The following is a 15438-nucleotide window of genomic DNA, read 5'->3' as shown; positions in this document are numbered from 1 at the left end:
AGATGATAATTAAGACAGATTTTGAGATTAGATACAAAAGCAAGACCCTGGTATATGCTGTCTATAAGAAACTCACTTTAAATATAAAGACATGGGTTAAAAGTAAAAAGATGTACTGGTGCAGCCACTGTGGAAAACAGTATGGATGTTCCTCAGAAAGTTAAAAATAGAAATCAGAAAAGACCCCAAATAGCCAAAGCAATCTTGAAAAAGAAAACCAAAGCAGGAGGCATCACAATCCCAGACTTCAAGCTATACTACAAAGCTGTAATCATCAAGACAGTGGTACTGGCACAAGAACAGACACTCAGATCAATGGAACAGAATAGAGAACCCAGAAATGGACCCACAAACGTATGGCCAACTCATCTTTGACAAAGCAGGAAAGAGTATCCAATGGAATAAAGACAGTCTCTTCAGTAAGTGGTGCTGGGAAAACTGGACAGCGACATGCAGAAGAATGAACCTGGGCCACTTTCTTACACTATACACAAAAATAAACTCAAAACGGATGAAAGACCTAAATGTGAGACAGGAAGCCATCAAAATTCTTGAGGAGAAAGCAGGCAAAAACCTCTTTGATCTTGGCCGCAGCAACTTCTTACTCAACACGTCTCCTGAGGCGAGGGAAGCAAAAGCAAAAATGAACTACTGGGATCTCATCAAAATAAAAAGCTTCTGCACAATGAAGGAAACAATCATCAAAACTAAAAGGCAACCAACAGAATGGGAGAAGATTTGCAAATGACATATCAGATAAAGGGTTACTATCCAAAATCTATAAAGAACTTATCAAACTCAACAGCCAAATAACAACCCAGTGAAGAAGTGGGCAAAAGACACAAATAGATACTTCTCCAAAGAAGACATCCACATGGCAAACAGACACATGAAAAAATGCTCCACAGCACTCATCATCAGGGAAATACAAATCAAAACCACAATGAGATACCACCTCACACCTGTCAGAATGGCTAAAATTAACAACTCAGGCAAGGACAGATGTTGGTGAGGATGCAGAGAAAGAGGGTATCTTTTCACTGCTGGTGGGAATGCAAGCTGGTGCAGCCACTCTGGAAAACAGTATGGAGGTTCCTCAAAAAGCTAAAAATAGAACTACCCTACGACCCAGCAATTGCAGTACTAGGTATTTATCCAAGGGATACAGGTGTGCTCTTTCGAAGGGACACCAGCACCCCCATGTTTATAGCAGCACTATCAATAATAGCCAAAGTATGGAAAGAGCCCAAATGTCCATCGATGGATGAATGGATAAAGAAGAAGTGGTGTATATATACAATGGAGTATTACTTGGCAATCAAACAGAATGAAATCTTGCCATTTGCAACTATGTGGATGGAACTGGAGAGTATTCTGCTCAGTGAAATTAGAGAAAGACAGAAATCATATGACTTCACTCATATGAGGACTTTAAGAGACAAAACAGATGAACAGAAGGGAAGGGAAACAAAAATAATATAAAAACAGGGAGGGGGACAAAACAGAAGAGATGCATAAATATGGAGAACAAACTGAGGGTTACTGAAGGGGTTGTGGGAGGGGGAATGAGCTAAATGGGTAAGGGGCACTAAGGAATCTACTCCTGAAATCATTGTTGCACTATATGCTAATTTGGATGTAAATTTTAAAAAATAAAAGAAAGTTAGAACTGTCCTACCATTCAGTTGCACTAGTGGGTGTTTACCCAAAGAGTACAAGAACACTAACTCAAAGGGAAACCTGCACCCCTATGTTTATAGTAGCATTATTTACAACAGCCAAGATATGAAGCATCCCAAGTGTCTGTTGATTGATGAATGGATAAAGAAGATGTGGTGTAACCCGGGCTGCTCTAGCCCAGGGTGGCCTGTGGCTGGCTAGCCTGGCCACAGCTCCAGTTTCTGGGCCAGCTGACCATGCTGGGCAAGCACCAGCACTTCCAGGAACCCAAAGTTGATTACTGCAGAAAATATGTCCTATTTGGCTCAACATTGTCTTTTGGGCGCTGGGATCTCTGTTCCTGGCCATTGGCTTATGGGCCTGGGGTGAGAAGGGAGTTCTTTCCACAGTCTCCATGTTGACAGACCTGGGAGTCCTCCACCCCATGTGGCTGTTTGTAGTGGTTGGAGGTGTCGTGTTGGCACTGGACTTTGCTGGCTGCATTGGGGCTCTCTGGGAGAACACTTAACCCCTCAAGGTTTTCTCCTTGTTTCTCAGCCTTGTCTTCTTCCTGGAGCTGCAGAAAGGATCCGAGCCTTCATACTCAATGACTGGATTTAAGACCAGTTCAATTTCTTCCATCAACAATAATGTCAAGGATTGTCAGGATGACATTGACCTCCAGAATCTCATTGACTTTGTTCAGGAATATTGGTTTTGCTGTGAAGCCTGAGGGCCTAATGGTTGTAACCTCAGTATCTATTTCAACTGCCCCAACTTGAACCTGTGCCAGGAGCACTGTGGGGTACCCTTCTGCTTTGTCAGGGACCCAGTAGATGTCCTCAACACCCAGTGTGACTACGATTGCTGGCTCAAACTAGGGCTGGAGCAGCAGGACTCCATCCACACCAAAGGCTGCATGGGCCAGTTTGAGAAGTGGCTGCAGGACAACCTGATCATTGTTGCTAGGGTCTTTGTGGGCATTGCCCTCCTCCAGATCTCTGGTATCTTCCTGGCCCAGAACCTTGTGAATGAGATCAAGGAGTCAAAGGCCAACTGGTGAGGCTGTGACACTGGGTATGGCCACCCTACTTGCCTACCCAGGGATCACCCCCTGCCACTGTGCCTGTGATGGGCAAGGCTGCAGGTGCTTCTGCTTGGACCTGAGCTTCATATGGAGCTTGAGTGTGGGTGTATTGTGTGCTCATGAGGGAAGCTGTGTGCCTCTGCCTGGGCTGCCTGTCCTGGAGCTGTACGCATGGAGGGTAGGTGTGTTTGTGTGAATGTGCACAGTGAGCCACCATCTCGACTGCTGTTGGGTGGTGGGCTCTCAAGGAGACTGGGAAAGGCATAGCTTAAGAGGGTGCAGGCCAGGTGGGGTGGGAGGGGTCTGCCGTGGCCCCACCCAGGCCGGTACACATTTCTGTGCATATGACTCTCTAGGGCAGGCTATGGCTTGCTGTTGCCTGGGACACAGCCTCACACAGCTTCAGAGCTGTCTTCTCTACTGGCTGTGACCATGACCCTGCCAGGAGCCCACTTTGGCCTTAGTGTCTCAGACTCCAAAATGTGTCCAAAAATTTTCTCTCCCTGCTTTCAGGATCAAACATGATGATGGCTACAATGGCTACAGACTACTCAAATAAACAAAACCTTGAACTGTCCCCCTCCCCCCCCCCCCCCAAAGATGTAATATACTTGTGTGTGTCACACACGCAATATGCAATATTATTCAACCATAAAAAAGAATGAAATCTTTTTAACAACATGGATGGAGCTGGAGAGTATAATGCTAAGCTAAATAAGTAAAAGGAAGACAAGTACCGTATGATTTCACTTGTGGAATTTAAGAAACAAGACAAATGAACAAAGGGCGTTGGGGGGGGCGGGGGAGACAAATTAAGAAACACAGTTACTGACAACAAACTGATGTTTACCAGAGGGGAGGTAGGGTGGTGGGATGGCTTAAATAGGTGATGGGGCTTAAGGGGTGCACTTGTCATGATGACTACCAGGTGATGTATGGAATTGTTGAATCACTGTATTGTACACCTGAAACTAATATAACACTGCGTGTTAAGAAAAATAAACTTGTGGAGCACCTGAGTGGCTCACTTGTTAAGTATCTCTTGATTTTGGTGCAGGTCATAATCTTGCAGTTGTGAGATTGAGCCTTCCATTGGGCTCCATGCTGCGTGGAGCCTGCTTGGGATTCTCTCTCTGCCTCTCCCCGAATTGCGCATGTGCGCACTCTCTCAAAAATAAACTAAAAAAACTCAAAAAACTTGTACACATAAAATTCTCTCTTCCTTGAAAAAAGTAAAAGATATAAAATGATAGGCCATGCAAATACTAATCAAAGGAAAGCTAGAATCAAAGTAGACTTGAGAGCGAATTACCAAGGATAAAGAGGAATATTATGTAACGATTAAGGATTTAATTCTCCAAGAATAAGTCCTAAATAAATACCTAACAACAGAGCTTCCAAAGCTACAAATAGATAAAACTGAAAGGAGAAAGACAAATTCACAGTTAAGATTGAAGTCCACAACACTTCTCAGTAATTAAACAATGGCAAATTAGTATGGATATGAAAGTCTTAACACTATCAACCAACTTGACCTAATTGACATTTATGAACAGACTATCCAATAAACAGTAGAATACATACACTTTCCAGTGCACTTGAGATAGTCACCAAAACAGATGGTATTCTGAGCCACAAAACCTTAATGAACTTAAAAGAACTGAAAACATACAAAGGATGTGCTTGGACCATTATGGAATTATACTGGAAATTAGGGATATATTTGGAAATTCTCCAAACTATTTGGACATTAAATAACACGTTGAAATAATTCATGGTTCAAGGAGGAAATCACAAGGAAAGCGGAAAAAAATGTTGAAATAAATGAAAGAATATCAAAATTCTAGGCTGCAGCTACCACAGTGGTTAAAGGGAAATATAAAGCATTAAATGCTTATGCTAAAAAAGAATATTACTTTGGGGCACCTGGATAGCTCAGCCGGTCGAGCATCCAACTCTTGGTTTTGGCTCAAGTCATGATCTTGTGTTTCATGGGTTTGAGCCCCATGTCTGTCTTCACAGCTGGCAGTGCAGAGGCTGCTTGGGATTCTCTCTCTGTCCCTCCCCTACTTGCGCTCTGTCTCTTTAAAAGTAAACTAAAAAAAAAAAAAAAAAAAAAAAAATTACTTTGTATGGATATACCACATTCATTTATCCTTTCCTCTGCTGATGGACCGTTGAATTGTTTCTACTTTTTGGCTTTTATGAATAATGCTACTATGAACATTTGTGTCCAAGTTTTTGTGTGGACTTGTTTTCATTTCTCTTAAATCTATACCTAGGAGTGGGATGTGGTAATTCTTTAACTTTTTGAAGAATTGCCAGGCTGCTTTTGCAGAGTTGGCCACATCACTTTATATTCATACCACCAATGTTTGGGGGTTCCAGCTTCCCCACATCCATGCCAACACTTTGATTTTAGCTATCTTTCTGGTGTGAAATGAGTGGTATCTTATTGTGGTTTTGATTTACATTTCCCTAGTGACTAATGGTGTTGAGCATCTTTTCATGTGCTTAGTGGTCATTTATTTCTTTTTGAGAAATGTTTATTCAAATTCTTTGTCCATTTTAAAGGTTAGGTGGTTTTTAAAAATTTTTTTCTTTATAGAGCTCTTTATTCTGGATACAAGTCTCTAATAAGATACATGCTTTCTGAATATTTTCGTCCATTCTGTGGGTTGTCTTTTCACTTCCTTGATAGTGTCCTTTGAGGTATAAAAGTTTTTAATTTGGATGAAGTATAGTTTATCTGTTTGTCTTTTGTTGCTTGTGCTTTTGGCGTCCTAAGAAAACACTGCCTAATCACAAAGATGTATGCTCCTGTTTTTATTTCTAAGGGTTACAGTTTTAATTCTTACATTTAGGTCTTGGATGATTTGAATTAATTTTTGCATAATGTGTAGTGTGGTTCCAAACATATTCTTTGGAAAGTTAAATGTTTATTACTACGTTGTAATATATATTATGGTGGGACTCAGCCATCCTACTCTTAGATTTTTACCCACATTCACTCAAAATCCATATGCATTTATAAATATCAACTCTATTCTTAAGTGCCCAAACCTGGAAATAGCTCAGATGGCCTTCAACTGTCCCTTAATTGCCTCCAAGTGTGGTACATGCTTGCAGTGGAATACAGCTCAGCAACAAAAAGGAACAAAGGTATTGAGATGCCCAGTAGTGTGGATAAATCTCAGTGTCATGCTTAGGGAAGGAAGTCAGAATTCAAAAGGCTACATATTGTCTTATTGTAGTTATATGACACGTTTATGATATTCTTGGGAAATAAAACTATAGGAACAGATAATCGTGGTTGCCAGGGGCTTAGGGTGGGTAGACGGGTTGACTTTGGAGCACAGGGATGTTTTTTGCACTCATGGAATTAATTGTTCTATATTGTTTCTGTTATGGTGTTCACATGACTTGTATGTTTGCTAAAACTTCAGGAACTGTACACCAAAACGTGTAAATTTTGTTCTATATAAATTATACCTTAATAAAAGGAAGATTAAAAAGTAGTTACTCAAAAGTATGTTTCCTTTTGAGGGTGGTGTTTCTCTCATCGCAAAGCAGTTTTCAGAGTTACCTCAAGGCTTCTTTTCTTTGCTGTTTGCGCTGGTGTCACTTTACCCTGAGTAAAAAGTGCCATTGTTCAGGGTTGCATTTGTGTAGGATCACTAAGAACGTGAAATACTGCCAAGTTTTTTTTCATCCTTCCCAACCACAGTCTGCCTTTTCTGCCTGGTCGCACTGCCACACAAACCGTGTGTATTCTTTACAGATGTCCAGCATGTAACACCATGTTAGTGACAGTTCTCAACAAGTATTTGTTGGAGTGCTGAGAAGGAAATATTAATTGTTTGTATAACCTCATCTGCTTAAATTATACTTTAAAAAATGCTTATTTTGAGAGAGATAGCATGCACACGTGTGAGAGCAGGAGGAAGGCAGAGAGAAAGAAAGAGGATCCCAAGCAGGCTGTGCGCTGTCAGTGCAGCATCCGATTCGGGGCTCCATCTTACGAACCCTGAAATCATGACCTGAGCCGAGATCAAGAGTTGGATTCTGACTGACTGAGCCACCCATGCGCCCTTTAAATCATACTTTTTAAAGAAGAAGAATCTAAAGCCATGTATATTAGTTTTCTATTGCTGCTGTGACAAATTACCATGAATTTGGTGGCTTAAAACAACACAAAGTTATTCATTTACTTTCTGTTCTGGAAGTTTGGTGTCTCAACTGGGTCAGCAAAGGCTGCCTTCCTTCTGGAGATTCTCAGGGAGAATTTGTTTCATCCCCTTTTCCAACTTGTAGAGGAGCCTGGATTTCTTGGTTCATGGCCCTTAGTCCTTCTGGTGTCTCCTTCTACTGTCACATCTCCACTGACTCTCCTACTTCTCTCTTTCCCTGATACGGATCCTTTGATTACTTTGGGCCCACCAAGATAATACCGGGTAATCTCCCCATGTCCAGATTTTTAATCCTATCTTCAAAGTCCCTTTTGCTATATAAGGTAATACATTCACAGGTTCTGGGGTTTGAGATGTAGACATTTTGAGGGGAAGCATTTTTCAGTCACACACAAGAGAAATAATTTAATAATGTCAAAAATTTAGGATTAGTACTTTAGAGGGTGAGGTGAATTAAGAAATGTCCTTGTATTTAGAGGTGCAAAATGGATAATAATACTTGTGAGGAAAAAGGAAGCATCTTAATATACAAGGAAAATGCAGGAAGATGTAGTACATTGCTATATGAGAATCTGTTCCTTTTAAAATTTTTTTTAATTTTTATTTTTTTTAATGTGTATTTATTTTTGAGAGAGAGAGGGAGACAGAGTGCGAGCAGGAGAGGGGCAGAGAGAGAGAGAGAGAGGAGGAGACACAGAATCTGAAGCAGGATCCAGGCTGTAGGCTGTCAGCACAGAGCCTGACGTGGGGCTCGAACTCACAGACCACGAGATCATGACCTGAGCTGAAGTCGGACACTCAACCAACTGAGTTACTCAGGTGCCCCTCTGCTCCTTTTTTTAATGGCAGTGGCACACCTTAACTCAAGTACTCTTAGAGCCTGAGGTCTAATTTGGATGTAAGAAAAAGCAATGTGTTTTAATTATAGTAAGCATAATCCTCCTTATTCTTAGGTTGTGACGTATTTAAGAAAATTTACTAGTAATATGTAAGTACCTCAGCATATTAAAATTTTTTTTCAAGAATAGTATAGCACAAAAGTGGAAATCCACCAAGCAAACTATTTGTTCCTGCCTGGGGATATACATTGGTGTGTGTTTTTCCAGACCTTTATGATTCATTTCATATGTGTGTACTTTCTGTCTTTAAATAAATTTTTAGAATTTTAGTTTTTTCTATTTTATGTAAATGAGATCATCCTATATCTGTTAGCCCGTCCTTTTCTTAGGTATTTTATACCACTTTCATTTAGTGGTGTTAGCACCTAGAAATAAGAGATGATAGATGTTGGATGATGATAACTGTAACAGGTATACATAGTGCTTTTTTCTTTGCAGGCAATACATTAGCTCATTTAATATGCACAACTCTGTGAGACAGCTATTATTATCATCCCTGTTTGCAGATCAGGAAACTGAGGCAGAGAGGTTAAGTGACTTGCCCCGTGTTACGTAGTAAATGGAATGACTGGATTCACATTCAGGCTGTCTGGCTCCCAGGCTGTGTGCTGTACAATTCTGCTGAGTTTGCATTTCACAGGGAAGGTCTGGGTATAGCCCAAATGTGAATGCATTATTTGGTAAAACGAGTTTGCTTATTTCCTTTCCTTCCCTGGCGTACTCTCTGTTACTCAGTTTTCATTCTTAGTTCGAGTGGGACAGGGATTTTTTCAGTTCAGAAGCTCCAATCTGAGTTTATAAATTCTAGCCTGTTTTTTTTCCTTGTTACAAGATTTCTAAATCTGTTCCTGTTTTATTTACCTTTATAGTTAGAGCATGCTTGACTTTCATGATACTTGGAGGTCCTCTGCTGAAACCCATCATCTGCCTTTAAATTCAGAATCCCCTAATCATTTGCTATTATTGAGGGAAAAAAGAGAAGAAAATCCTGACCGAAAAAGAAAACAATGCCCAGATTTTGGTTTCTTTCTTTTTTTTTTTTATTAAGGATTTAAAAAAAATGTTTATTTTGAGAGAGAGTGCATATGTGCACGTGAGTGGGGGAGTGGCAGAGAGAGAGGAAGAGACAGAGAATCCCAACCAGGCTCTGCACTTTGAGTACAGAGCGTGATATGGGGCTTGATCCCATGGACCGTGAGAGCATGACCTGAACCAAAATCAAGAGTCAGATGCCTAACCAACTGAGCCACCTAGGCCCGCCCCCAGATTTTGTTTTCTAAACAGCATTCTCCAATAAAGGCAGTCAGGACTCCTTGATGAATTGGTTGATTTCAAGTTTGGGGAAATACAAGATGAGCTTGGAACATCTTTTGGTACCTGAAAATAAGTGCTCAACAAAACAAACAAAAATACCAAAGAATAAAAAGGGAAGTAAAAAAGATACAGGAACAATTTGAAGGGGATCTCAATGACCAAAGCCAGCATGTTTGAACAACAAAATAATGATAGTAATCAATTGTAATCCATGAAATAAGTATCCATGAGTCCATACTACATCAAATAAACAACTGGACAAATGGAGAAAAAATAGTCCTTCCTTATAGTAGAATCCTAATTTACACATCTGGAAGGAATGATGGAAATAATTTGCCATTAGGCAAACCCACAAGTAATAATTGTAGGCAGGAGCTGTCCGTGGATGCTAAAGTTAGCAAAAACTATGATGAGAAACAGAGTATTTGCTTAGTCTCAGTAGATTTCCCCATAAGGTCCTTATTAATTACAAAAGGAAAAATAATAGCTTCATGGTGGAGAACTCTGACAATACCAGCTTAACCAGCGATCAGTTTCAGCCTCAGTAATAGACACTGACATCATGGACGCTTTGCACTGAGAAGGGCACAGCATCATTTCTGTGATATTCTTGCCAAAAATGCACTACCTCAATTTAATCATGAAGAAAAATCAGACAACCCCCAATTGAGGGCCATTCTATAAAATAACTGCCCCAAACTCTGTTAAGTCTTTATGACCTCTTAGTCACCCATCTCTAGGTATTTACTTTCAAAAATTTCTTCTGTTAATAAACTTTCATAACTCCTTATCCCCATATAAAACTTTGGTTCCCTATCTCCCTTCTTGTTTGTTTTTACTGAGAGGGAAAGGAAATGGAGTATACGGAGCTCAGAGAATGATCAGGAATTTTGAATTATTTCACTGGAGAGAACTGATTTTTGGACTAAGTGTCAACTGCTCTTCCTCAGGAAAGCAGGGAATTCTCAATGACATGGCCCTTCATTTACTAGACTAAGAATAGAACACTACTATTCTGGCCAGTCTGTGTTCCCAGTCTGCTACTCACTGTCCAGCACTTGAGTGTTTTTGTCTTACTTCCTTTGTTGTTGTTTTAAGTAGGCTCCACACCCAGCATGGAGCCCGACTTGGGGGCTCAAACTCAGGACCCTGAGATTAAGTCCTTAACCGGACTGAGCCACCCAGGCCCCCTCACTTCCTTTGTTTTTATAATGAAATCTTATATGTGCTAATTTAGACCAGAGGAGATCCTATCTAGGCCTGGCTTTCTATCACAGATGCTATAGCTTGTAAATATCTGCTGTAAAACAACTACTATCTTGTTGGCAGAGTTTCAGAAACTTTGGAGGAGTGTCACCGTGGATTCAATGGATGAGGAGAAAATTGAAGAATATCTGAAGCGACAGGGTATTTCTTCCATGCAGGAATCTGGACCAAAGAAAGTGGTAAGTAGTCTCCTGGGAAAAAAAAAAAAACCCTGAAAACATAATCCTCTGTTCTTTGAACTGTGAGCCTGCTTTCTGTTCTCTCCGAAGAACTGGTAATCAGTTCTCCCTTCCAGTATTTTCTCGGTGTCCTAATCAGTGATCTTAGATGCAAGCCCGATTTATGTCTGGTGTATTGAGGGCCACAGGTGCTCTCTGCCCTCTGGTGCCCCCACATCTGCCCCCTGGTGCTGCTACCCAGGCATGTGAGAGCTTTCCTCATTACGCCTCCAGCCCTTGTGCTAGCAGTGACTGCTCGTAAGTCAAGTCATACTGAATGTTTTCTAGTGCCCACGTGTTGCCCCCCCAGTTTCTAAAAGGAGCTTGCTTCATCATCTTGGCCTTTAAGACCTTAATTGTGCTCCCCTCCCCTTGCTCCATGAGCCCTGTGGTCTTGGCACCTGGCTCTGCCTTAGCCCTGATCACATTGAATTGTCCTTGCTGACTTTCAGATTCCTTAGGAACCAGATACTATCTCTTAGTCTCAAAGCTTGATCAGAGGAGGGATTTGTAATTGAAAGATGACTTGTGATCTAATTGCCTTGTACCAGCTAACCAGTTGTCTGTAGTCCAAGGACAAACCCAGTCGGGGGAATAATTCACCAACACCCTAGACTGTAGCTGCTCTGCTCCTCCCCTTTCCCAGGTGTACCGTCAGTCTTTGTAGCTCGCCTTCTTTGTGATTGTGTGTGTGTATGTTTTATGCAGTGAGTTTTTAAGACTCCTTAAAAGGCAGGATTTACTGCCCAGTGATCTCCGTGAATTAGTGTGGTTGCAGCACTTTATGAGGTATTTTTTCCTATCATTGCTTTGTGGGTTTTTTTTAATCATGTGATTTTAAATTTCAAATGTACAGAAAAGAATGGAGAATAATATTTGACAATTCTTTGTGTGCCCATCCACTCACTCCCCAGTTTTGCCGTATTTCAGATCCTTTTTTTATTGGATATACTTTTAAACCTAATGATAGAGCTGAAAAACAAAGAGGTTTACTGTCTCTTTTTTAATCCACTTAGTGTGGAGAATAGTTGTGGTAAGGTAGTCTCAATGGGGGTGTGCACGGCACCATAACGCGTGCTCCGTTGTGCTGGGGATTGGTATGGGAGGCTGGGCCACTGAGCAGGAAAAAGGTTTCTTTGCTGCTGGTTTGAGTGTCGTTAGTAAATCCTCACCATTCTGCCGCTCTGAATATCTGTATCTGTTTTTACTTTTCTTGTAGGCCCCTATTCAGAGAAGGAAAAAACCTGCTTCACAGAAAAAGCGACGGTTTAAGACCCACAATGAACATCTGGCTGGAGTGCTGAAGGACTACTCGGACATTGCTCCTAGCAAATAGCCAACAGTTTTATTTGTGAGCAAAGAGTTCAGTACCATGTCAAGGTCTTTCTTGTTGATGCTGGGCTCTGAAGACTGTCTTCCCATTCTATTTCTTAGGACTGAGGAGAGGAGCAGTTCAGTTTACAGAACAAGAGCAAATTACCAAACTCCAAGTGTATTTTAATTGAATGGGCTAATGTGATATTCCCTGTTAACCTTCTGTTACTTCCGGGGAAAGGCGCTTAGGATGGCATGCAAGTGTCTTTGCTACCTATCTCTCTTTCTAAGTGGTTCCTGGTTCCATTTTTCTTCCTTTCTTCCTTTCTTCCTTTAGAAAAAGTTTGCAGATAGTCTTGAATGCAATTTTGTTTGTTCCGAAAGGACATATTTATAATAAAATCACTGTAGAAGGAACTCGAAGATGTTCGTGGATTCAGTTTGTATTCTTTCTGTTCTTGGCAGTGGCAGACGGCAGCTCCGGCCTTTCACTCCCACAGGATGCCTGTTTGGGACCTTGTCGGACGCTGTCATCTGTGCTGTGGTGCTGAACACACGGATTTCACAATTGGAACACACCGTGTCCCCTTTGTTCGCAAATGTGACAATAAAGATACACTGCATGTGATTTTTAATGTTTTCTTTTATGAGCATAAGTCAGTATTATTTGCTTTTTTTAAAGTTTATTTTGAGAGAGAACACGTGTGCGTGTGTAAGAGTGGGGGGGGGGCAGAGGGAGAAGGACAGAGAATCGCAAGCAGGCCCCGCACTGTCATTGCGGAGCTGGCATAAGTCAGTATTTAGCTTCTTGGATTTTGCAAGTCATGGGCTCATGCCATCTCCATCGAAGGTGGATCCAGTCTTCTGGCCAACGTGAACATCACCTTTACCCTGTCCCGATCCTCCTCATCGGATATGACCGTGATGTTTTTCGGGGGGAGGCTCCCTCTATCTCCTCTCCCTGTCACTGGCCGAGCTCATGAGAGCCGTTATCTAATCCGTCGGTTCGTAACAGTTATGGTAATTTATAGGAAGTCTGCGTGGTTGTTCCAGCCTTCAGTGGCGGACTACCTGTTTCCTTCCCTCTCCTTGTTACATGGTGTGGGAGTCCTTAGGGTTGATCCATACAGTCTGCATATCATAAATTGAAATTGCAGTGGATTATAAAAATCAGGTTCATTGCTCTCAAAAAAGGTGTGATGGCAAACCCAGAGTGGCAAGTACTCTGTGCAGATGATGAGGGGTTTTTTTCTGTTTTAGTTTTTATCCTTTCTATTTATTTCTCATCCATTTACGTAGTCCTCTTACTGCTTACGTCTTTCTTACGTGCCAGCCCCAAAATGTGGCCCCAGAAGATGTAAAACTAAGGCTCCCCATGGTAATTTACTTGTTTATTTAAAAGCTTATTTTTTTATTTTTGAGAGAGAAAGAGCACGCAGGAGAAGGTGAGAGAGAGAGAGAGAGAGAGAGAGAACCCCAAGCAGGTTTTGCACTGTCAACGCAGAACCTGACACTGAGATCATGACCTGAGCTGAAATCAAGAGTTGGACGCTTACCCAACTGAACCACCCAGGTGCCCCTCCCCACGGTAATTTAGAACATGGGAAACTCAACATGCCTTTGTTTCAGTTCTTTTTTTTGGGAGGGGTGGGGTGGGGGGGGTGGTTTTGCCAGTAAGGAGAAACTTTTCAAACATTAAATGTCTTATGACACAAAACTAGTTTTCTTGTGAAAATTCTGGTGCAAGCTTATCTCCAAGTATACCTACTTTTTTGTGGTCTATATACATCAGCCTGTTTTATTTTCCAGTCTTATTGAGATGTAACTGACATAAAGCATGAGTTTAAGGTGTACAGTATAATGATTTGACTTACATATATTATGAAATAACCACAAGAGATAATATCCACCATCTCATATAGATACAAAAAAATAGAAACAAATTATTTTTCCTTGTGGTGAGAACTCTTAGATTTACTCTCTTAATATATATCATATATACCTTTCATATATACCATACAGCAGTATTAACTATAGTATATTACATCCCAATACTTATCTTGAAACTGGAAGTTTGTACCTTTTGACCACCTCCATCCAATTTCCTCTGCCTGACTCCTGCCTGTGATACAAGTCTGATCTCTTTGCCTTTGAGATTTTATTCGTTTGGTTTCACATATAAGTGAGATCACATAGAATTTGCCTTTGTTTATCTGTCATACTTCACTTAGCATAATGCTGTCAAGGTTCATCGATGTTTCAAATGGCAGATTTCATCCTTATTACGGCTGAATAGTATTCCGTTAATATTATTTCATTCCATCCACAATTTTTATTCACTTCTCTGTTGATAGAAACTTAGGTTGTTTCCATGGAGATGCAGACAGCTCTTCCATATAGTTGTTTTTTTTTTGTTTTGTTTTGTTTTACTTTGGATGTATTCCCAGAAGTGGGATTGCTAGATTACATGGTAATTCTATTTTTTACTTTTTTTGAGGAACCTCAATATTTTCTCTAGTGGCTGTATCAGTTTATAGTCTCACCAGTAGTGCACAACGGTTCCCTGTTCTCTACATGTCAGCATTTGTTATTTCTTGTCTTTTTGATGGTAGCCATTTTAATAGCATTAAAATGCCTCACTGTGGTTTTAGTTTCCATTCCCCTAATTATTAGCGATGTTGAACACCTGTTCATGTGCCTGTTGGTCATTTGTATATTTTCTTGAAAAGAATGTCTATGTGGTCTTTTGCCTACTTTTTAGTTGGATTTTTTTTTCTTGTATGAGTTTTTTTTGTATTTTTGAATATTAACCTCTTATCAGATACATGGTTTACAAATATTTTTTTCCCAATTTGTAGGTTTTTTTTCAATTTGTAGATTGTTTCTTTGCTGTGTAAAAGCTTTTTGGTTTTTTATATATATATTTATATATATATATATATATATATATATATATATATATATATATATATATATATAGTCCCATTTGTTTATTTCTAATTTTGTTGCTTGTGTATAGTATTCAAAAGATCATCATCTACCCATGTCAAGGAGCTTTTTTCCTATCTTTTCTTCTAGCAGTTTTATGGTTTCCACTCTTATATTTATATAAGTCTTTAATCCATTTTGAGTTAATTTCTGGGACTGGTATAATATTGAGGTCTAGTTTCATTCTTATATGTATGAATGTCCAATTTTTCCAGCACCATTTTCTGAAGAGACTCTTTATTGACTGTTCTTGGCTCCCTTGTCAAATACTAGTTGATACTATTTGATACTGTTTTAATTACTATAGCATTATAGTGTAGCTTGAAATTAGGAAGTGTGATGCCTCTGACTTTGACTTTGTTGTTTTTTCTCAGGATTGCTCTAGCTATTTGGGGTCTTTTGTGGCTCCATATAAATTTTAGGAGTGTTTTTTCTGCCTCAGTACAAAATGCCATTGGAATCTTGATAAGGATTGCATTGAATCTGTTAGTGTATAGGAAAGC

At 40.2% G+C, this 15438-nt stretch overlaps 1 protein-coding gene and 1 pseudogene across 4 annotated transcripts in view; both read left to right on the top strand.

Annotated features, from left to right (window-relative positions):
- The window catches only part of GTF2E2 (general transcription factor IIE subunit 2), a 79498-nt gene extending 66923 nt beyond the window's left edge, over window positions 1-12575 (top strand). For 2 of the 4 annotated variants that reach the window (XM_019466827.2, XM_053900930.1), the window contains exons 7-8: window positions 10479-10594; window positions 11853-12364. In XM_019466827.2, coding sequence (XP_019322372.1) covers window positions 10479-10594; window positions 11853-11969 — 233 coding nt within the window. In that variant the 3' untranslated portion in view covers window positions 11970-12364. Of the gene's footprint in view, window positions 1-10478; window positions 10595-11852; window positions 12365-12412 lie in introns of those variants that run through there. The other 2 variants (XM_019466828.2, XM_019466830.2) reach the window with 2 other exon arrangements.
- Window positions 1650-3527, top strand: LOC109277266 (tetraspanin-17-like; annotated as a pseudogene).
- Window positions 12576-15438: the final 2863 nt, after the last annotated feature.

The sequence above is a fragment of the Panthera pardus genome, unplaced genomic scaffold (genome assembly GCF_024362965.1).
Source record: "Panthera pardus isolate Hobbes unplaced genomic scaffold, ASM2436296v1 HiC_scaffold_13, whole genome shotgun sequence".
Classification (NCBI taxonomy): domain Eukaryota; kingdom Metazoa; phylum Chordata; class Mammalia; order Carnivora; family Felidae; genus Panthera; species Panthera pardus.
Note: the sequence above shows the minus strand (reverse complement) of the source record. Positions and strands in the feature narration are given on the sequence as shown.